General features: G+C 40.8%; 1 protein-coding gene across 2 annotated transcripts in view; it reads left to right on the forward strand.

Annotated features, from left to right (window-relative positions):
* Positions 1 to 23,889, forward strand: part of HECW2 (HECT, C2 and WW domain containing E3 ubiquitin protein ligase 2) — a 389,957-nt gene that overhangs the window by 339,948 nt on the left and 26,120 nt on the right. For both annotated transcript variants that reach the window (XM_033230785.1, XM_033230786.1), the window contains 4 exons: positions 6,263 to 6,383; positions 7,898 to 8,011; positions 18,783 to 18,935; positions 21,160 to 21,258. In XM_033230785.1, coding sequence (XP_033086676.1) covers positions 6,263 to 6,383; positions 7,898 to 8,011; positions 18,783 to 18,935; positions 21,160 to 21,258 — 487 coding nt within the window. The remainder of the gene's footprint in view (positions 1 to 6,262; positions 6,384 to 7,897; positions 8,012 to 18,782; positions 18,936 to 21,159; positions 21,259 to 23,889) is intronic.

Below are 23,889 nucleotides of genomic sequence, written 5' to 3' on the forward strand. Positions count from 1 at the left end.
AATGACCTGAGGGCCTTTTACTACTCAGAGAATAAAGCAAAAATGCCAGGTCTTCAGTGCTTGTGCTTTGTGCCAGGGATTTGGACGTGTTTTTTCTTAAGTTCCAGTGTTGAGCTATGTTCCAGAAGATGGAGCCTTCCAGAAATTATTGTAGTGCTTGATGTTTTGTTTTCATTCACTCACAGGGCATTTGTTTTAAATGTCATAGGGATTTTTTGAAAGTGAACCAGGAAAGAGGTAAGCTTCTGAGCTGTCCCAGGACAGAGGCATGGAGCCATGCTGGATCAGGCTAAGATCCAGCCCCTGTCCAATGTGGAGAACCAGTGCTAGTCATCAGAACAATGCAGGTTCTGGGTCACACACCCAGAATCAAAAAAGACTGAGACTGCCCGGGAGTTGGATGCCAAGCTATTTCTAGTGTCTTCTGAAATATTTTGTCAGATAGAATTCTTTAGTTTGTATATGATTATGCAATTTTGTAACAGTATATGAAAATAGGGTAATACAATATAGAAGCTTTTTTAGACCTGCCTGCAATGACAAAGCAAAAACTCCCTAGTATCTGTTACTGAAATTTTTTCCTGCACAGTATTAGCAAAATGCTGACTCTCCATGAAGTCAGCCCTTCATTTGATCACTTTCTAGATATAACATGGATCTTTTGTATCTGATTTTCTTTAGAACTGTAAAGACTATGAAATTCCTCTGTCTTATAAAGTGTGATAACCTAGAACTTCACTTACAATTGTAGTTCCCATACAATTTTATTACCTCAATCTTCCAAGAACATTTTGTATTTCCAAAGTGGAAGTAACATCATTCCTGCTCTGGAATTTCTTGGCAATTATACCTCACTTTTATTAAGAATTTGACAAAGGCCAACGGCATAATTTACTGTAATTTTACTTATTTAGTTATTTTGAGATGGAGTCTCGCTCTGTTGCCAGGCTGAAGTGCAGTTGTGCAATGTCGGCTCGCTGCAACCTCTGCCTCCTGGATTCAAGTGATTCTCCTGCCTCAGCCTCCCGAGTAGCTGGGACTACAAGCACACCCAACTAATTTTTGTATTTTTAGTAGAGACGGAGTTTCACCATGTTGGCCAGGATGGTCTCTATCTCCTCACCTCATGATCTGCCCACCTCGGCCTCCCAAAGTGCTGGGATTACAGGCGTGAGCCACTGCGCCTGGCCAATTTACTGTAATTTTAAAAATGAAGTAATGTGTAAATGACTTTTTTCCTAATGGAACTATGAGCAAAAGAATTTTTGCATTTAACAATTGCTGTCTCAGAGTTTTTATAATTAAATCCCTTTACCTAGAGTATAAACAGAATCAGAGCTAATTTTTATTGTGTCTGTATTGATATTGATGGAATGCATTATGGCATTTCCCACATCCTTTCAAGCATCTCAAATTATACAGGAGTAGTTACTGTCTGTGCTGTGTTTCAAAGTAATCAGCTCTTTAAAAAACATGTTTCTTGGCCAGGTGCAGTGGTTCACGCCTATAATCCCAGCACTTTGGGAGGCCAAGGCGGGTGGATCACGAGGTCAGGAGATCGAGATCATCGTAGCTAACACGGTGAAACCCCGTCTCTACTAAAAAAATACAAAAAAATTAGCCGGGCGTGGTGGCGGGCACCCGTAGTCCCAGCTACTCTGGAGGCTGAGGCAGGAGAATGGCGTGAACCCGGGAGGTGGAGCTTGCAGTGAGCCGAAATCGCACCACTGCACTCCAGCCTGGGCGACAGAGTGAGACTCCGTCTAAAAACAAAACAAAACGAAACAAAATGTTTCTTTTGTGTCTTAAAAGATTTTAATTCAGTTCTTTGTCCTTCATTTTTCTCTTTCTTGTCAATGATTTTGCTCTTGAAAGTGGATTCATTACAGCTGCGTTCTGCACTGTCTGGGTTTTCTAGTCTGCAGTTTCTCAGACTGGAGCACTGACACCTTGACTGTGCCACCCCTGAGTGGACTTGAACTGCACTGTCCTATCCCTCATCCATCTAGGACAGCAGACTTGTGTTCATGCAGATAATGTTCCTTTGTATTGCAAATGATGCCTTTCAGTACCCAGGAAACATTTGCCCTGTGTTAGTCCCTGGGTGCTGCCCATGTGTTTCATTGGTGATGTTTGACCTTCCAATGAGGGAATAGTGGTTCTCAGCCATAGCTACACGTTGGAATCATCTGGACAGCTGTGTTTAACACTCATGCCTGGGTCCCACCCCACATTCTGGGTCTTTACACATTTTGATGTAATGCGTCTTGGGTGTGGCCTGGACATTGGAATTTTTAAAAGCTTCCTAAGGGATTCTAATGCGCAGTCAAGATTGAGAACCCCTGCCTGGAAGTCTCCTCTGCCTCCCAGATCTTTAAAGTCAAGCTTATTTGCTTGCTTTCTGACATAACTCAGCTCTTTGCCTAACTATACAAACAGATCTCCAGACAGACTGTTGGTCAATAGCCAGTTTTGTACAGATTCATTACTAAAATCTCAACTCATTTCCCCATCTTTAGTATTCACCTCTATGCAGATAACAACAGCTGACACCTATGTGAGATCTCTTATGCAACAGTCACGGCATAAAGTGCCATAAACACACTAACTCAGCTCATCCACATGTGTGGCCCTGAGCTCTCACCCCAATTCCAGCCCAGCATTTTTCAGTCTCTAGGGCATTTGGTCAGCTGTCATATCCAAGTCAATATGTATAAAGTTTCACGTGCCCTTGTCCACCTGCATCACTTCCCACACTCTTCATGGCATCAGGTAGATAGACCTGGCTCAAATCCCAAATCTACTGTCACTGGAATATGACTTGAACAGGAAACTGCACCTTCATTTTCCTTAGTTGCAAAGTGGTGTATGATGGTCCTAGTAATACCCGCTTCGTAGACTTGTGAGGATTTCTCAAGATCCCCTGTGTAATGTGTATCATCTGTAATGTATAGCAGGCGTTTAACAAGTAATACCTGTTGTTATTGTGTAAATATACTTTATATTATCATCATGCTTCCCATTCTTCTTCCTTGCTTATCTACTCTTTTCCCAGTGCATATTTCACATGGTAGATAATTTCGCTGAGTCACCCACTCCAGTCTAGTCCTTTATCCCCTTAGGCTTCAATTACTGCAACAACTCTTAACTGGGGCTCTTTCCTCTTACCCACCGTTAATTTACTCAACACACTCTGAAAAATAATTTCTTAAATAAAACACCACTTGTATGTTATTCTCCTGCTCAAGAACCTGTAAAGGCACTGTTCAGTTCGTCATGCCCAAACTCCTCTGCTAGGTTTTAAAAATTCTTATCGTAATTTGGCTCCAACCCTTCTGATCAATTTCATTTCCCATTTACTCCCAGCACTCCTCCTCCACTCTAGGCTAGCTTGGTTCTCTCGGCGTTTTCTGAACACACATGCAGTGCTCATGCCAGCTCTTGCTGCTGTATTCCAGTATAGAATATAAATTCTCCTTCTTTTGCAAGGTGTGGTTCCAATTAAGCTTCCTCCCTAAGGCCTTTTCCACTTTGATCTCTACTTATACTCATTTCTTTTTTCTAACATTACTATTACTTTTGTATAACAGTAATCTTAACAAATGCTTGTGGGGGTTGGGGGACAGGCAGCCGTGTCATTGAGTGACTGCCACAGAGTGGTGACAGCATGCCTCGTCTAACAGAGTAGCTGCAGCTGCCCGCTGGATCCCCAAGGACATGCAAGCCAGTCATTACAAGATTTCCCAAATAATTTTCAAGATAATAATCTGGAATTTTTAAATTTGAAATTTAATTTGTAAATGTTGGCAATTAATTTAAAATCTTCAAAAAAGATTATGGGGCAAACAACGGGTATCTATAGGACTAGGTATAGCCCCGGGGTATAGCTTTGCTCCCTCTGCTTTCTAGTCTATATACCACCTAGTTCAGGACTTAATTATTCTCTGTTTGACATTTTATTTCTGTTTCCCCACTCCACTCCAGCAACCCCACCTTATTCATTTTGGACATCCATTGGTGAACCTAACACAGTATTCACTATGAATAACAACCATTTAGTTCACTCATTTGTTAAAGAAATTTTTAATGAACTTACATGATATGTAATGAACAAGACTTCCCAGCTTTTGTTTTCTGGTTTCTTTCATCGGTTGGGAAATATTTAGTGGAAATATCCAGTGTTTTTGTCATGGCTGTGTGTCTGATTTCCATATTCATCATCAGTTTTCTATCCCATCCTGCTGCTTAGTCACCCAGTGACACAAAACCAGATTTTTCTATGGAAAGAGGAACAATTGGCTGGGTGTGGTGGCTCATGCCTGTAATCCCAGCACTTTGGGAGGCCGAGGTGGATCACCTGAGGTCGGGAGTTCGAGACCAGCCTGACCAACACGGTGAAACCACGTCCCTACTAAAAATACAAAATTAGCTGGGCGTGGTGGCGCAAGACTGTAGCCCCAGCTACTCAGGAGGCTGAGGCAGGAGAATGGCTTGAACCCAGGATACAGAGGTTGGGTTAGCCAAGATCATGTCATTGCACTCCAGCCTGGGCAACAAGAGCAAAACTCCGTGTCAAAAAAAAAAGAAAGAAAGAGAAACAATGTTACTTTTACATTTTATTAGTGATAATTGCCATTGAATAACGTATAAAATATCCTTATATAATCTAGATATTCTCAGTACTTGGCACATGTTAAGAATGCAATAAATGGCCGGGTGCGGTGGCTCAAGCCTGTAATCCCAGCACTTTGGGAGGCCGAGACGGGCGGATCACGAGGTCAGGAGATAGAGACCATCCTGGCTAACACGGTGAAACCCCGTCTCTACTAAAAACTACAAAAAACTAGCCGGGCGAGGTGGCGGCGCCTGTAGTCCCAGCTACCCGGGAGGCTGAGGCGGGAGAATGGCGTGAACCCGGGAGGCGGAGCTTGCAGTGAGCTGAGATCCGGCCACAGCACTCCAGCCTGGGTGACAGAGCGAGACTCCGTCTCAAAAAAAAAAAAAAAAAAATGCAATAAATGGTCTGGTGCAGTGGCTCACACCAGTAATCCCAGCACTTTGGAAGGCCGAGGCAGGTGGATCACCTAAGGTCGGGAGTTCAAGACCAGCCTGACCAACATGGAGAAACCCTGTCCCTACTAAAAATACAAAATTAGTCAGGCGTAGTGGTGCATGCCTGCAATCCCAGCTACTCGGGAGGTTGAGGCTGGAGAATCACTTGAACCTGGGAGGTAGAAGTTGTGGTGAGCTGAGAGTGTGCCGTTGCACTCCAGCCTGGGCAACAAGAGCAAAACTCCATGTCAAAAAAAAAAAGAATCCAATAAATATTAATATTATTTATTCTTTGTGCAACCCAGAGACAGTTGCCTTTTGCAAGTATGTGTTATATTAAGACTTTACCCTGCAATATGAAATTTATGTAATTATGTGTCTAAAATCATTCTTGGTGATAGTGCATATCTAAAAGAAGTTTTGTAGGCCAATCACAGTGGCTCATGCCTATAATCCCAGCAGTTTGGGAGGCCGAGGTGGGCAGATCACCTGAGGTCAGGAGTTCCAGACCAGCCTGGCCAACATGGCGAAACCCTGTCTCTACTAAAAATACAAACATTAGCCAGGCATGGTGGCAGGCACCTGTAATCCCAGCTATTTGGGAGGCTGAAACAGGAGAATCGCTTGAATTCGGGAGGCAGAGGGTGCAGTGAACCAAGATCACGCCACTGCAATCCAGCCTGCTGGGTGACAGAGTGAGACTCCATCTCAAAAAAAAAAAGAAGAAGTTTTGTGAGGAGTTTTGGTTAGGAATTTAGAGTGAATGATTTAAACTTCACTCTTAATGCCACTTACTTATATACCACATACTTTACATTGCAACTTCCTGTCTAATTGCCATTATATCATTTCAGCAGCAAGCAAAGACATTTCATCCTAACAGTTACTACTAGACTTGAGTAACTCTGTTTGACTCATATTAGTTTGGACTGAAAAGGGGAACCATACTTGAGAAACACATGGGCACCATTGTAACTATTCAAACAGGATTTTAATTCTCAACCAAAATGCCACAAAGAAGACGTCACTTAAGACCCTGGTTGAGGTTTGTTATATCCTTCAAGTTGCAGAAGTTAATCCTTCAAATGCAGAAGTTAAGACAGTTGCCTCACTGGACTTGTTGATTGTGATAGCTTTTGTCCATGGTGATGTGATGAACATAAGGATGATGCACAAATTCATATTGTCCTCTCTCTGTGGTTTGCTGTAGGTACCCAGCGTGCCAATGCCCGGGCTCCAGCCCCTTACAAGCGGGATTTCGAAGCCAAACTGAGGAACTTTTACAGGAAGTTAGAGACTAAAGGATATGGACAAGGCCCAGGGAAGTTAAAGTAAGTCAAAGAGACACAAACCACATAATGTATAGATGGTGAAAGGAGGGGGTGCAGTTGGGCCTCTAGGAAATTGATTGTGATTTGGGATGACTAGCCTTCATTTTAGTCGGCATAATTATTTCGGCATTTGTAAATTATAGGATCATCTAAAACATAGTCCTGGAATGAAACATGATTAAGCTTAACATTTTAAAACAAGCAGTGAAGACACTGCCTTTTCATGTAAAAATAAAGGCAAAATAAAAGGCTGATTTATTTTTTTCTTCTGAAAAGTACCTCTTTGTTGGTACATAGTATATTCATTAGCTATAAAGCCATCTCAGTGTCCTTCACTACAAGCTTCTGTCTCCTGAACTGACCTGAGTGCAGGAATAGTGCTCAGCTCTGTTCGGTTCTGTGAAACAAACTTCACAGCAGAACATGTCATGAATGTCGTTTCTGCCTTTCTTCATCTGCCTCCTCCCTTCAAATGGGGAAACCGAAACATCGTCATGTTGTTTGGCCTACAATTGTTTCCATTCCCTCTTACCCTTCTTTCTATCCCTGCCTTCAACCCTGTCCCACGTCCCCACTGGAGATCACTCCGCCACTGAGAGAGGACAGAGGAGGGAGGGTCTCCACTGGAGCTCCCCTGTGACCGTTGGTGCCTGAGAGAGGGTCCAGAGACCAGACCAACAGCAGCCCCACGGCTCACTGCCCCACCCACAGGAAGGCTTGCTTGGTTAAATTTCACTTTCATTGCCGTAAGAAATCATCAGCCTGCCCAAACACCATACTTCTCTGAGCTTTACTTTTCTCACACTTAATTTACAAAGGTCTAGGATGATCCAGCTGTCATGCATTCAGCCTCCCTATCATCTCTCTGCCTGTTACCGTTCACGTGAAGAGCAAATTGGTATCTATGGAAGGATGACTTTAATTGTCATCATCACAAGTAGATTAACCTGCCACACACATCGTTCATTTGTATCTCTCCCTTAGGGACTGTCAGGATTCACTTAATTTAACAATTAACTATTGGAAACTCCACTGCTTTGGAGGACATTGAGAATTATTTTTTCCTCTTTGTTCTCACAGTCATCTCGCTGGACACTTAATAATTGAATTCCTTGTCTAAGTGCATTGAGGCTTAAAACATTGCCTCATAGAGTTGTTCTTGCTTTACTTAACAAAACGTGTGTGTGTGTGTGTGTGTGTGGGGGGGGTGGTGTTTTATGATCATTTTTGTTCTGGGATAAACTGATTTGACCATTTAGATAGGATTCTTCAGTTGTTCTCACAGATCATAGGTAGGGTGCTCTATTTACCAATGATTCTCTCATATAACTTTTGCTAATGCTGTTAAGAGTTAAAGACAAATGTGTACTTTATTGCAGACAGCAATGACATTAAGTAATATTCTTCTTACCTAGTTAATTGTGGCAAATGGAAATGTTCTAGAAAGATAAGTAAATTATCTTTAATAGTATAGTAATAAATCTGTATTTTCCAAATTGTCTCGTTATGGACAGGTTAATTATCCGAAGAGATCACTTACTAGAAGATGCTTTTAATCAGATTATGGGCTACTCCAGAAAAGACCTGCAGAGAAATAAGCTATATGTCACCTTCGTCGGGGAGGAAGGGTGAGTAGAACAGAGAAGTGGCCTGTGGAACATAGGCTGCGGCCACAAGGCGGATGTTTCTCCACGTTGCTGTGGTTGCCTGAAACAGGAAATCCTTCTGGCAGGAAGTGCTGTTCTCATACACTTAAACCTTTGGGTTTTTTTTTTTTTTAAAGGTCTCCTCTAGCTTTTAAATCACTTGACGTAGAAATTCTTTAGTAAAAACATGTAGCTTTAGATCATTTTTGAGAACAGAAGCCTAGTTTAGTTTCTTCTCTCCAGACCTCTCTTTCTCTTAAAGGGAAAAAGTAAGGCTTTGCAAGGAAAACAAAACAAAACAAAACAAAGAATTGCATTTATGCAATTGCTTTGTGATCTGTGATCTTATTTTCTGCCCTGCAGGGCTAAGTAGAACGTGCTTCCTCTATTAAATAAGTTCAGTTTCAGAAACATGAATTAGAATCTTGCTGTTCTACCCGGAAGCCTCCACAGAAGTAACTCTTGGGCCTTGGCTCTTATTTCTCTGCCTCCAATTTTTCTCTTCCCTTGGGAGGGCGGCACACCACCAACATTACTACCTAACATAAACAAACATGTCCCACCTTCCGTGACTCTTCCATGAGTGTGCTCATCGAGATAAGGGTTAGGAAATGAAGCTGGGAAGACTCCTACACAGTGTCAGCATTGCACCCAAATGGACATAACTGTTACTATGCATCACCTTAAAAGAGGCCAGCTGTCATCCCTCCCAGACCCCTTCTTCTTCCTCATTTCAGGTCTGGGTTCAAGTCTCAGCACCTTCTTCATAACTCAGCAGCCACTAGAGGGAATTTTTTTAATACCATACAATTGTCTGGTTGTGTTTTCTGTGTTTCTTGTTGATTTGGATCATTTTAAGGCTATCCTTCTCAGTCATGCCTTGGAATAAAAGTATATTCGATTATGGAATCATATTAGTGATATTAAACAAATTCAGCCATTCAGTACACGGTGGATGAAACAGTGACTCCAAACTATAAAATAATTTGCCTGTACTGATGGACCTAGGGAATAGCAAAATCAGGATTCAAATGCAGGCCCTTTGTCTTTCATCTAGTACTGTTGGACTAGCTCTGGGACCTAAGCACTCCTGTACTCCAGCCCATCTGAATTTTTTTCCTATCTCTGGACATTTTGCCCATTCCAGCTAATGACTGATAACTTCTGCTCTTGTCACATGCACTGCTGTGTAGTCTCCCAGCTATGCCTACATTAAGGTAAAGTAGTATGTGCAAACACACTATGACATGACAAAATTTGTACAGAAGTTTGCCTGAGACCTGAGCCCTTCATTGCTGATGTGCATAAGTGGACTTCTCACTTGTGTTAGTTGGCTTAAAGATGAAGGTGCACAGTTGAAAATGAATGCAAATGTTGTTAGCCTAATCACCAGTATGCATGGGATTCCAAGTATTTCCTTACATAATAAGTCTGGTTTGGATGAGAATACTTTTCCTCCCCCAGAACTCCAGCTGCCTCCCTTCATTGTTGGACCAGAGTTTGTTGAGATCTCAAAGATATAGGGAAGAGTCTTTGGAAGCACTGATATTTAAGTTTGAATAGAACAGACATTTATCATGATTGGTTATCCTAAAGCAGTCTCCTCATGGCTTGGACTAATGACATCAGTTCCTAGGAGGAGGTCCAGGGTGAGTGGGGCTTGATGCCTCTGTATTTGACTACATTACATTGATGTCCAAACGCTTCCTGCCTCCATCACCTGTCTCCTTCCTGCGACATCAGAGGGAAAACAAGGGAGAGGATGTTAAGCTGTGAGCTCAGTTAACAGGGACAATCTCTTAATCTGTTCACTCTGCATATGGTTTATTGAAGCTGGATTTCTGGACTCATGACTTTGTCAGGTCAGTATCATAAATTACTAGGTATGTACTTTAATTTGCTATTGAGGCACTGAGGATACATATGCTGTTTTTGAGAGATGAAAATAGTAATTGTGCTGGAAAAATAGAAAGCTAAAAAAAAAAGAAAGAAAGAAACCTGGTGCTACATAAAAGTAAGGAGCTCTTTTAGCCTTTGCCACCTTCTCAAACACATTAACCCTATCACATGAAAATGAATGACCCTAACTTTTTTTCTGGATTATAGTAAATACCCAAAGGGAAAAGCTACCCAATTTTTCCATTGAACTATAAAAATGGAGCTGGAGGTTTTCTGTTTTTTTGTTTTGTTTTGTTTTGTTTTTTGAGACAGGCTCTAACTCTGTTGTCCAGGCTGGAATGCAGTGGTGCGATCTTGGCTCACTGCAGCCTCCGCCTCCGGGGTTCAAGTGATTCTCCTGCCTCAGCCTCCTGAGTAGCTGGAACTACAGGCACGTGCCACCACACCCAGCTAATTTGTTTTGTATGGAGGTTTTCTGTTACTTTCCCTTTACCAATTTTAATCCCCTCAAAATGTATCATTTTGTAAGTTCTTCATGTCCAGGTCTAGTAATGGGCATTTAAAAACACACATATCTGGCACCCAGACCTTGGTTTCTAATACCATTCTTTGATAAAAAGAATCAAGGTTTTTAGAGAAATGGCTGATTCTAACACTAAGCAGGAAATATACAAGATGGAGCCCGAAGCATCTTTTGGTGTCTGCCAGAGATTAAAGAAATCCTCAAAAATCCCAGTCATGGGGGTATGTTGAAAAAACCCAGGAGCCAACTGAAAGAGTTCCCAGTGGACAAAGCTGAAATAATTTGAGCAACAAAATAAATACAAGGCTATTGGATTATAAACCAAAGTATAAAATAAATATCCATACTGATATAAATACATGGTTGAATATGTAAATAAATGGGGAAGAATAGAAAAGTAGAAAAATCTCTTGTGCAAAATATGGAACCAGCCCAAATGCCCATCAGTCAATGAGTGGATAAAGCCAATGTGGTATACATATACACCATGAAATACTACTCAGCCATAAAAAGGAAAAAAATAATGACATTCATAGCAACCTGGATGGAATTGGAGACCATTATTCTAAGTGAAGTAACTCAGGAATGGAAAACCAAATATCTTGCATTCTCACTCATATGTGGGAGCTAAGCTATGAGGATGCAAAAGCATAAGAATGATACATTGAACTTTTGGGACTTGAGGGAAAAGGTTGGGGGTGGCAAGGGATAGAAGACTACACACTGGATACAGTATAAACTGCTCAGGTAATGGATGCACCAAAATCTCAGAAATCACCACTAAATAACTTATTCATATAACCAAACACCACCTGTTCCCCAAAAATCTATTGAAATAAAAAAAAACAATTAAAAGAAAAAGAATCACTGCTCTCAAGGTAGATATCAATTCGTTTAAGGCAAACAGTAGAAAATATACCCTTCAAAACTACTGTAGGTCTGGGGTAGGCACATGATGTCATTTGGCCCAATTAGACTAAAAGAAACTCTTGTTATATTGTAGTTGGTGAAAGGTTTCACTAAAAAAGAAAAAATCTATTTTGCAGAATATTTCCATACAATCAGCAGAACTCTCTACTCCTTAGGTATGGAATGTGCATAGTGACTTTCTTCCAAATAGTATAGTATGGAAAGAGGGGGAACAAAGTAACTTCACCATAGAGAAACCTGACAAACATTATGGCAGTCAGGTGATCAAGATCCACATCAATAGCCATGAGTCATGTTGATAATATGTACCCTCGATATGATGCAATGAGAATGGCACTTTACCTCTGTGTTTTTCCTCCCAAACACGTAATGCTACTCCAACCGTGAGAAAAATGCTAGACAAAATCCCAACCGAGAGACATTGTACAAGATACCTTACCAGTACTCTTTAGTACTCCCAAGGTCATCAAAGACCAGAGGAGCCTGAGAAACTGTCACAGCCAAGAGGGAGACATGACAATTAAATGTAATGTGGTTTCCTGTATGGGATCATGGAACAGATAACGGACGTTAGGTAAAAACTAAGGAAATGTAGATAAAGTATGGATTTTAACTAATAATAGTATATCAATTTGGTTTATTAATTATAACAAATGTACTATACTAATGTAAGATGTTAATCTGTATGTGAGGTATACAAGAACTCTCTGTTTTATCTTTGTGATCTCTCTGTAAATCAAAACCTATTCTAAAACAAAACATTTATTAAAAGAAAACATATAGTCAGGATTCAGGGAAATTTAGGAAATGTTTCTCTGAACAACTTATTTCCTCGTTATCTGATAAATGACAGCCCCCGAGGAAATTTTGGTAGGTGTATACCTCTGTCTGCACTTGAGGTCATTAGAGTAGTAAGTGTATATATGGGGTGAATTCTGTGGGAAGTCCACATTAGTAGGGGCATTGGTATATATAAAGTATGATTTTGTGTTGCTCATGTCAACTGTGTTGTCTATGAGGGAATAATACTTTGCAATTCATATTAATATCATTTCAGTGATTATATTTTACGTGTTACCATCAAGGTCTTTATTTACAGTAGATTAGCTAAAGCATAAAGAAAAGGAAGTTTATTTTAAAGAATAATGCATCAACCAGGCGTGGTGGCTCACACTTGTAATCCCAGCACTTTGAGAGGCTGAGGCAGGTGGATCATGAGGTCAAGAGATCGAGACCATCCTGGCTAACACAGTGAAACCCCATCTGTATTAAAAATACAAAAAAATTTAGCCAGGTGTGGTGGTGGACACCTATGGTCCCAGCTACTCAGGAGGCTGAGGCAGGAGAATCGCTTCAACCCAGGAGGCAGAGCTTGCAGTGAACTGAGATTGTGCCACTGCACTCCAGCCTGGGCAACAGAGCGAGACTCCATCTCAAAAAAAAAAAAAAAAAAAAAATCCTAGAGTCTATAAATACAAATACATTAGTTGGTTAGTTCATCATCAACTAAGATCACATTTTGTATTATGCTCTGGCTTTTTACAAAAAGTAGGTAGTTTCTAAGCACTATCTTGTAACTAGTGATTTAATTTGGTTAGAGCTGGAGGTTTTGCTTTAGTCATGAAAATTTCCACACAACTTAATCTGGTTATCTGCCTTTGCAAAGTTGTGGGGAAGGGAGATCAGCTGTGGTGGAGTGACTGAAAACTGAGTCATCTTGACTGAATGTGGTGTGAAATTGCGTACGGGGGTTGCCTATTTCTGCTGGGCATCAGTCTACCTAGAAGTTGCTTCTTTAGAGTTGAGGTCAGTGAAATACTACATATTCTTTAGTGAATTATTCTACGTATTTTCCAGCTGTATTATTATATTACACATTCTCCAGTGTCTTATTTTCTTTTGAATTAAAAGTCCTAGCAACTAAAGGTTATATGATTTAAAAAGTTACCTAGATGCTAGGCATGGTAGCTCATACCTATAATCCCAGCACTTTGGGAGGCCAAGGTGGGAGGATTGCTTGAGGTGAGGAGTTCCAGACTAGATTGGGCAACATAGTGAGACCCCATTTCTATAAAAAAATAAAAAATTAGCTAGGTGTGATGCCTTGTGCCTATAGTCCTAGACACTTGGGAGGCTGAGGCAGGAGGATCACTTGAGTCCAGGAGCTCAAGGTTACAGTGAGCTATGATTGTGCCACTGTACTCCAGCCTGGGTAACACAGCAAAACTCTGTCACCCTGTCGCTTTAAAAAAAAAAAAAAAAACTGGATTAGACTGTTGTGTTCTGATAAGGCGTGGGGCCACTAACTTCTTAATACCCAAAACATTAAAGAAAAAGTGACCTGGATAAAGAGAGGAGGTTTACACTGTGATTGCCCTGCCTCTTTTTCTTCATAGCCAACCCTGTAAAAGGCACCTTTCTTAAAGAAAGAAAGAGTTTATTATGTGTGAGGTGCCATCAATATGACATCAATCATGTCTTACAGAGCCACACTTTGACTAGGGAGGAGATGTGTACAAGCAGTTTTCGTTTGGAAGTTTAAGAACTTCCTGTAATATCTTCCTTTTGAGCTTTCTGTAACCCCCTGAGACAGGCAAATGAAAGCAACTAGGGAAGATGAGATCTGAAAGAGTTTTCTTCAGTCTCTGCTTATAAAGTAACCAGCCAGTTCTTACATATGACTGATCAGATCCTCACTAGAAGCCATTTGAGGCCCTGAGCTTGGTCATTAATTTCTCAGAAATCTGTGAAGCTTCAAGGTACAGTTTATGGTCTTGCTTTTTTTTTTCTTCCAAAAAGAGACATTTGCAGGATAACCTAAATTACCCAAACCTTTCTAAAGAAGGGTGCTGCTGTATGTAGGCTTTGGTTTGGTAGCACTTGGTAAGACTTTGTTTATCATATCAAACTTCCTTACTCACCCACCAGGCTTTCTTAATTGGCTCGAGAACTAACTCCTTGCTACTATAAATATCTAAGAGTGAATCAGAAGGTGTGTAGGCCATGTGTGCCTGAACCAACTTGAAGGAAGTGATGGTGTGACTTCCCAAGGCCGTCACCTTCTTTCATTTTATAGTCTGCTTTCATTAGAACACTTAGTTTTCAGTAATTCTTAGTTGAAAATAAAGAATGAGATAATAAAATTTGTTATTTTAACAAATTTTGGGTGCCACTGACAACTTGGGTGGAGTGCCATCCGAGCCATGTGATGATGTTTAAAATGCTCTATCAGCACTTAGGGCTCCAGACTACATGGCCACCCTCTGGAGACATCTGTTCTTATTCGGAAATGCCCTCAGATGCAGCTGTTGTGCGGCTACACACCCGTTGTCCAGAGTTTTTACATTTCCGTGCCAAGCCTTTAGCTGTGGAACCAACCTAACTGGCAAAACAGGAATGTAATAGACAATCCTTGTGATATGAGTCATATTAACTATTTATATGAAAGAGGTTGCTAAGACATTACAGGAAGCAAAGGCATGATGTACCCTGCTGTGACATGTTTTACTGAATTAGCCAGGCTTATTTATAAATTGTAATCTACAACCTGCTCTCAGATAGGCAGTTCTAGGCTTTGGATTATAATCACATCAAAGTTTAAGACTATTTTGGCTTTAGAGGTGACTCCATCAGTGCTTCTAGAGTTAAAAGTCAGCAGATAAAAACTTGACCAGTTGAAGATACATTTTCTCCTAGAGGAACTATTAGCTTTGTTTTTGCTTGGGAAAACAAGACTTTGCCTTTTCAGTTTAATTCCTCAGGGAACATTCATCTCATCTTCAGCCAGATTCGGCTATTATCATAAAAAGGGAACTAATCAGTGAGGTCAGTCTTTGTTGTTTTAGCAAACTTTACCACATGAGAAGATTTTACATATTAAACTTCCTAAGCATAATTTACTTGTTGATTTCTGACAATGTTTTCAAATTGAGCAATCTTTTAGGGATTGGTATAACCTGTTCATGTCATTGAATCAATGTACCACTCAAAGGCAAATGTGCAAATCTGCTAGATACCAAATAACAATGTAAGCAACGTTGATTTTCTTCAGAAAGCATCAAAGAGCTCCACTCATTGATTCAATAATATATATTGAGCCCCCACTGTGTATCAGGCTAGGTACGGATATAAAAATGAGTAAAACATGGTCCCTGCCCCCAGTGTAGTTATAGACTAGTACGTATGTATAGGGGAGGCAGGCACATATACAGATAATTGTAATGCACTTTGTAAGTGCAGTATTATTAAAATACTCAGAGTTAAAGCTTAAAGAAACCGTGATACTTCTAACTGAATGCCACAGTTTAATTTTAAGCAGGCAAAATCCTATTTTACTTTTACCAGTTGTCTGTAAGAAAACTGACTCCTGAAGTATTTGCCTCATGTTTCAGCTGTCTCTGACCTTATCCATTGTGTGCTTTATTGTGTCTGAAAGCCTCACAGAGAATGACCATAGCTGAGTGGTGCTCACTCTGTGCCTCACACTTAGTAGTCTACCCACTCCTTGAGGTTGCGTACACCCTAGGATATTGTAAGCTAGATTTTTTTTTTTTTTTTTTTTGAGATGGAGTTTCTCGCAGTGTCGTCCAGGCTGGAGTGCAGTGGCACAATCTCGGCTCACTGCAAGCTCCCCCTCCTGGGTTCACACCATTCTCCTGCCTCATCCTCCCAAGTAGCTGGGACTACAGGCGTCTGCCACCACACCCGGCTAATTTTTTGTATTTTTAGTAGAGACGGGGTTTCACCATGTTGACCAGGATGGTCTCAATCTCCTGACCTCGTGATCCACCTGCCTCAGCCTCCCAAAGTGTTGGGATTACAGGCGTGAGCCATGACACCCGGCCGTACTAAGGCTTTTAAAAGATGCAGCTACATGCAGACAGGATGGGGGAGTCCTGGGTTAAAGCAGCATACATGAAAGGTTTGGAGCTTTAGCTGATGACTAGCACCTTGTAAGTCAACAAAGTAAAGTGGTTGCCCCAAAGGCAGGATAAGTTAAACCAGCATCGCTGGAGAAAAGTGTCAAGGACTTTCTAAGCTCTGTGCTGAGAAGACCTCACCTGGAGTGTTACCATCAAGTCTTTACTGACACCAGGGTAGAGAGGGAATTCCCACTCTGCCCTGAGAGAAGGTTGAAGGAAGTGGCCATGCTGAGGAGTGGGAAAGGGAGAGAAGGAGGCCGAGACCAGGAGACGGAAACTGCTAAACCTAGAGGTCTGATGGAAAATGACTTTCAAAGCATTTTACATCTTTAGGATCTAGATTAGCACCCCATATGTAATCAGCACACAGACTTTTGTTGAAAGAAAGTCTCTGAGTATGTAAAGAACGTTCAAGTGGAAGAAGTATTCTACTTGTTCCTGGCGGTGTCACAGGCCAGAAGTAGGTCAACGGGAGGAAGCCACAAAGGCCGCCTTCATCACAGCATAAGGAGGGACAGGTAGTCTGTGCACCCTGCACTGAGGAGGCAGCCAGGGTACTGCTTTGGGAGTCCTCAGAGTAACCTGAGGATGGTCCCACCGATCCTGGGAGCCACCTATTAGCATGTTATATTCAGCTGCCCCAGAGGGCAGGTCCATTGTGTCACCTACAGCCTCTCTGGCCCTGGGAGTCTGCTGTTTGCATTTTTCTTTACACAAAAGTTCCTTTCAGCACAGTATGGGTGTGAGGATTTTAATACCACTGGTGATGTGTTAAATGATTTTAGCTACTACAAAGACTGATGTTTTTTATTTTAATATTCATGTATTCATTTTAAGGTATATTGGGAAACAATAGAGTTAGCACATCAAACCTTTATAAAGATTGTGTAAGACAAAGTTCTATTAAAAAAGCAAATAGATCTAAAGTTGATTTAATGAAAAATATTAAATTAATAATAGTACATATATATTCAGATATAACAAAAATTGGGAAAGTAGTATGAATAGTTGAAGTCTGTTCTGTGTAAACCATTTTTATTTATATTCTGCCTATAGTATCCTTTTTGTTGCTGTTGTTCTTTCTCCATCACCAGGGCTGGAGTGCAGTGATGTCATCATAGCTCATGCAGCCTCAAACTCTTGGGCTTAAGAGATGCTCCTGCCTCAACCTCCCAAGTAGCTAGGACTACCGGCACATGCCATCACACCTGGCTAATTTTTCCTTATTTTTTGTAGAGACAGGAGTCTCACCGTGTCACTATGTTGCCCAGGCTTATCTCAAACTCCTTGACTCAATGAATCTTCCTGCTTTGGCTTCCCAAAATGCTGTGATTACAGGCATGAGCCAACATGCCCGGCCTAGGATCCATTTTTTTCTCCATCACACAGTCCTATCACTGAACAAGACTCAGATTTTTTTCATTAAAAAAATGCAATGATACCCACAGAAAAAAATTCAAAAAGAAGAAAAAATAAGATAGAGAAAAGAGGAAGAAGGAGAAGAAAAGTCTTTCACAATCCCTCCTCCACCCCAGCTTCTCAGTTGCCTTCATTCCCTTTTCAGCATTCCTTCCCTATCTTTGAGCCCACGTGTATACTTTTTATCCATAGGGTCGATGTACTTTATATTTTTCATTTTAAATTGAGCACATCACATTGCTTTACTGCAAACTCCTCCTTACTTTGCGTTTTTTACTCTCATCATTTTTGGCCGCTTGTCATTCCTCAGACCTCACACAATCTTTTCTTATACTTCAATTTGACCCTGACATCTTTGTGAGTAAAGTAGAATTTATACTGTAGCTCGGGTGTTAGAGTTTCAGCCTCTTTCTCCAAACGCCTTCCTTAGGAAGCTTTAGGCACCCTCATTTTTCTTGTCTGTAGTTTTCCTTGGTGTTTTATCATTTAAAGTTTTCATTTGCACCCTATCACTCCATTTTTTGCTACTGATCTCCCTAAGGGGACTTGTATCTGTAATGTCTTATCTCGAATTCACGGAAGTATCTTTCTTCTCCCATTTAAAAATGTTTCAGACATCCATGAGGATTCCGTGTCCTGTGAGCATATGTATCTGATTCCCCCTGGTTTTACCCTGTTTAAATGAAGCTTTCTCATTGTTCTTCCTTTTTGTATAAGCTTGCTCCTGAAATTTGAAAGGTTTACCTCTTTATACATATTTACATAATCAAAATATTAGCAGATTGCCTATTGTATGTATTAGAATATTGCCTGTTGTATGCCTGTTGATGATGTGTGGCTTGGTTTTAGGTGTGCTCCACATAAATGTCCATTTTACTAATCTGGATCAAGACACAATGAGATCAGAAACTATGATCATTCAGTTTGTTTTGGACAGCTCTGGCATGTGGACAATTAGATTTGTAATGAGCATCCTATGGAAACTTGAGCTCTGGAGAAAAAGTGCCCAATATCTAGAAAAAAAGTAACAGATTGTTCTTTTTGTGGATTTTTGTTACAGGCTGGATTACAGTGGGCCTTCCAGAGAGTTTTTCTTCCTGGTATCCAGAGAACTCTTTAACCCATATTATGGCTTATTTGAATATTCAGCCAATGACACATACACAGTACAAATAAGTCCTATGTCTGCTTTTGTAGACAATCACCATGAATGGTAAGTATTTTTTCCCCAACACTTTTCTTCAGGCGATTTTCTATGATATATGTTTTTTTATAGAACCCACATTTAAACATTAAAACATTATTTCCCTTGGGCAAAATCATATTTTCAGTTAAATACCTCATTTGACTCTTGTTTTTATTGTCAAATTTAAATATATAGGCAGTCTCCAAGCTAGGACTAGATCTGTTGATAGCTGGGAATTGATCTGTTCCATGAGATCGATTTAAATGAGTTGGGTAGAATTCAAAAGGTTATTTCCCATTGCAAGAGAAAGATGATGAGTTCCTGGTGAGATCCCTGTATTCCTCGCTGTACCTGTGGGTGCCTATGAGCTCTAAGCTGAGGTGGGGGTGAGGAGGGGAAGGCCTGATCCAAAGATCAGACAGCTTCTAGAGCAGCCCTCGGGGAAGTGGCTGCCGTGGGAGGAGAAGATGGGGCAGCTGGAACTCTGGTTGGGGCTCTGACTCTCAACTGTGGCGATGATGGTGCTCTAGAGGGCAGTGGGGCTGGTGGGGTGACTTGGCGGCATTGATGGTAGAAGGGCAGGAGTGGGGAATCACCAGCAGTGGCCACTTACTGTATTAGCCATTTGAAGTTTGTAACCAGGTGTTGCCTCCCTCTTTCCTAATTTCTCACACAAAATCAAGGAAACTGATTTAGGATTCCCATCTGAAGATTATTTATGCTGAAAATCCCAAATTGCACTCTTTCCAAATGTCCTTACATCTTTTTTAAATCTCTGCGTTTATAGACTTTAAATATTTGTATAACCCCTGTTTGCTTGTTCCTGTTCATTTTCCCTGATAGCAACAAAGGAAAGAATATGAGCAGAATTCATGGAAAAAGCGTATTTGAATCATGAGATTAATATTGGTGGGTAGAGGGCATTATCTTTTAGGACTTACTCTTCAAATTAACATCTGTTTAGCTGCAATTTGGAGTCCTCCTTCTAACTGTGACTATTACAGTTGTGCTAAATAAATGGAAATAAAGAGGAACCATACTGCTCTACATTGTTCTTAAAATGGCTGCCTAATACTAAAATTACAAACTTACAGTACGAACTCAGTATGGATTTACACTTTTGGAAGGCATCAGACTTTCAAAGAGCTAGAAACTTGAACCCTTTTGAAAGAGAAAGTAAGTCTGCATCTCAGGCAGCAAATCCAGTCATAACAAATATGTTTAATAAAGTTTCCAAAGTGATTCAGAATAGAATTGAGCCTTGACATTTTAGAGAACAGAATGTCCCAGAAGAAACCCCCCCAAATGTCCATGTGCATAATTCTTGAATGGTGAAAATATCAGGAATGGGGCTTGATAGAGAATAGAGATAGGAACTTTCTTGATCTGAGACTGGGCCTTTCCTCAGAAGAGAATTGCTACTGAGTTTGTGTTAGAGAAATCCTGCTAATATTCATGCATACACACTAGAAGGGGATAGCATTTTCCCCACTTCCAGAGGTCTCATCTGTCAACATATCTGAGAAATGGTTTGGGGAAATGTCACTGAAATGCTCACAAGGGATTCATGAATGTGGGGTGCTACATTGCTGACATGGAGTGAAGGTGGAGCAGGGTCTCTAAATATGAGGGAAACTGATTCTTCAGCAAGTAGGTACGAATTACTGGCTGTATTAGTCCATTCTTGCATTGCTATAAAGAAATACCTGAGACTGGTAATTTATAAAGAAAAGAGGTTTAATTGGCTCATGATTCTGCAGGCTGTACAGGAAGCATAGTACCCAAATCACTGGGCTTTGGGGATGGTCTCAGGGAGCTTTTTTAATCATGGTGGAAGGCAAAGGGGAAGCAGGCACATCGTATGACAAAAGCAGGAGAGAGAGAGAGGGAAAGTTGGGGGGAGGTGCCACACACTTTTATATGACCAGATTTCATGAGAACTCACTATCACGAAGATAGCACCAAGCCATAAGGGATCAGCCTCCATGATCCAAGCACCTCCCACCAGGTCCCACCCCCAGCAATGGGGATTGCAATTTAACATGACATTTGGGCGGGGACAAGTATACAAACTATATCACTGGCCTGATGAAGACACAGCCCATGGTGCATACAAACTCTCACGACCTAGTAGGCAATTAATATTGGAAAAATTTAGATGGTTAGAGCTGGAAGGCATTCTAGAAAGCATATGGAACCACCTAGAAACTGCTCCATGACGTGTAAGCCATCTCATGCATTTCCTTCACAGGTTCCGATTCAGTGGTAGGATCCTTGGTCTTGCACTAATACACCAGTATTTGTTGGATGCCTTCTTCACACGGCCCTTTTATAAGGCTCTTCTCAGAATGTAAGATTATTTTTATCACTTGTGTAATTAGCATGTAAAATACAGTATTTACTTTATTGAAAAAATTCTTCTGTCAAAGTCATTGTTTATCTGTTCACAATCTCAAATCTGTTGTTATTAAACCTAATAGTGGTTTAGATTTCTGAAACTAATACAATTTCAAATACGATTACTGTGTTTTTCCTGCCTCTGACCTATTCAGCCCCCAGGGTTTTAGTTTTGCTCTATCCCCCAAAATCTATTCTCATTTGTTGCAGCACATGTTTCTTTAAAACAATTGTACTTCAAAAGCAGCCCTGGAATTCCTGTGGTGTTAATGCAGATTATTAATAGAATAGTTGTGGGTTAGTCTTAGTGACCACAGCCCCCTCTCCTTTATGAGCTACATTTTGTATTTGGCTTGATGCAAATTTTCAAATGCTTACTCCTCATTCAAATCTTCGTTTTCCTTTGTTTTGGTTTTATTTTTTATTTGTTTGTCAGGGATGGACAGTGCCATATGTTTCTTAAACTTTCTCTATGACCTTAGTAATTTATTATGGAAAATGAAAATTCAGCATTCACAGAACTTGTTCTTCATCGTTAATGAAAGATTGCGATTATTGTAAAATATAGGGCTAATTGTTTCTGTCCTATAATCAGCAGCCATTTACAAGGCTGAACAGAAGGCAACTGTCTGTGGGATAGTAGCTCAAATCTGCAATGAGAGCTCACTGAATTCTCACTTGGCTCTGTCTAGCCCATTCCCTAACTGAGGCCACATACCTGCTTACTGTAAAATGGAAGCCTAGACCTCAAATGAAAGCAAACAAAATGCTTCTTGTGGGCCCCTGGGAGGGTCAGTAGAAAGACTTTTCCATTCCTGTCTTTCAGTGTCTTCACAGCTGTAGCACTGGGAAACAGGTGCCATTTTCTGTCTCTTTGGTTCTTTGTGGCCACTTTGCATCTTCCCATTTCATTGCCTTATCTCTTATCTTCTCATTTAAGCTTCCTGAAAGACTAGTCTCTACTGACTCTCTACACTTGCCTCAAATTCACACCCTCAACACACTTCAGCCTGGTTTCCTTCCCACCAGAAAACCTGTGGAGGCATTTAAAGAATACTGGTTAGTCTGTATCTTATTGGATCATGCTGCTGCTTCTGACACTGTGTACCACCTACCCCCACCACCATTTATTCCTGGGTCCTTTCTCCAGAGCTGGCATCTATGACATTGTACTGTGCGGGCTCTTTTTTTTTTTTTTTTTTTAACTTTTCTGTCTTCTTCATGAGCCCCTCTTCTGATTTGCCCTTAACCCTTGGTATACCTGAAGCTTCTGTCATTGGGTCCCTGCTTTTCTCACTCAGTATGCTCTCATGGGGGGATTTCTTTGCCTGTCTTACCTCCTCTGATTCTCAAATCTGTACTCTCAGTCTTGATCTCCCTTAAGGTGTAGCCTCACATGCTCAACAGTCCACCAGACTCCACTCGGATGTCTTACAAGGACTTCAGAATCAACATGGTTAAGACTAAGCTCATCAAGTTTCCCTACCTAAAAGTATACCTTCTCCCACAGGCCCTGTTACAGTTAATAATGCCACTATTCTCAGGCCACTCTGGTCAGAAATTGGGAGTCACCCTTAAACAGCGATGACAAATACACAGTACATGTTCTACTCTTCACCGTCTCTACTCTACCCCATCATTCCCAGGGTAGAGTTCACAAATCACCTGTGGTACTTTTTCCCACTGAACTCGTTGTGGTCTTAGAAATCTTTTTAACGGATAGTGCTCAAGCTTGGCAATTAATTATAGTTACTTTTGACATGAGTTCATTTGTCACCCCCATTTTAGATATCCTTCTTTATACTCCCCCAATAAAACTATTCCATGATTGCTACATGTTTGCCTCCTAAATGATTTTCAAATTGATTTTCTTCTCTCCAACCTTAATAGCCCAGCCCTAGTTAGAGCCCTTATCTTATTTTGGCCATATTATTGTAGGGGTCTATTCATTGGTCTCTACCCTCTAATGATAACCGCCCCTCATCCCACCCCATTTTAAATAATCCCTCACACTGGGACTTCCAGAGGAGCTGGAAGTTTATGGGTTTATAATTCACATTTCACTTCTGATCATGTCATGCCCTGTCTTAAAATCTTTTGGTAGTTGTGAATCACTAGTCTCCTTAGAATGACATTAAGGCCTGCTGCCTTGCTGGCCTCATTCTCTAGAAATCCTGTCTTGAGGTTAACTCTCTCAAACTGCTGATATGCTTGGAGTTCTCTGTACACTTCCATGCCTTTGTATTTTGTTCATGTTATTCTCTCTCCTTTCTCTTTCCCCTTCTCCTCCTTTAGTTATTCCTTTTTACCTCTCTTGCTTTTAAACATCCTGAAAGATTTAATGTAGGCATCATCTTCTGCAAAAAGCTTTTCCTGAATCTCTCAGTCAAAGAAAATGGCCCTCATGTGTGCTCTGACAGCTAAATCCCTGTCCCTACCTTCTTTTGTTAAATGGAAATGTGACATACATTTAAAAAGTACATGAATTTTAAATGTTACCAGTCTTATGTTATCACTTATCACTTTGTATTAACTTATCTATTTGTGTACCTGGCTTCCCAGTTAGCCCATCAGCTCCTGAGGG

This window comes from Trachypithecus francoisi, unplaced genomic scaffold (assembly GCF_009764315.1).
Source record: "Trachypithecus francoisi isolate TF-2019V2 unplaced genomic scaffold, Tfra_2.0 Lachesis_group13, whole genome shotgun sequence".
Lineage (NCBI taxonomy): Eukaryota > Metazoa > Chordata > Mammalia > Primates > Cercopithecidae > Trachypithecus > Trachypithecus francoisi.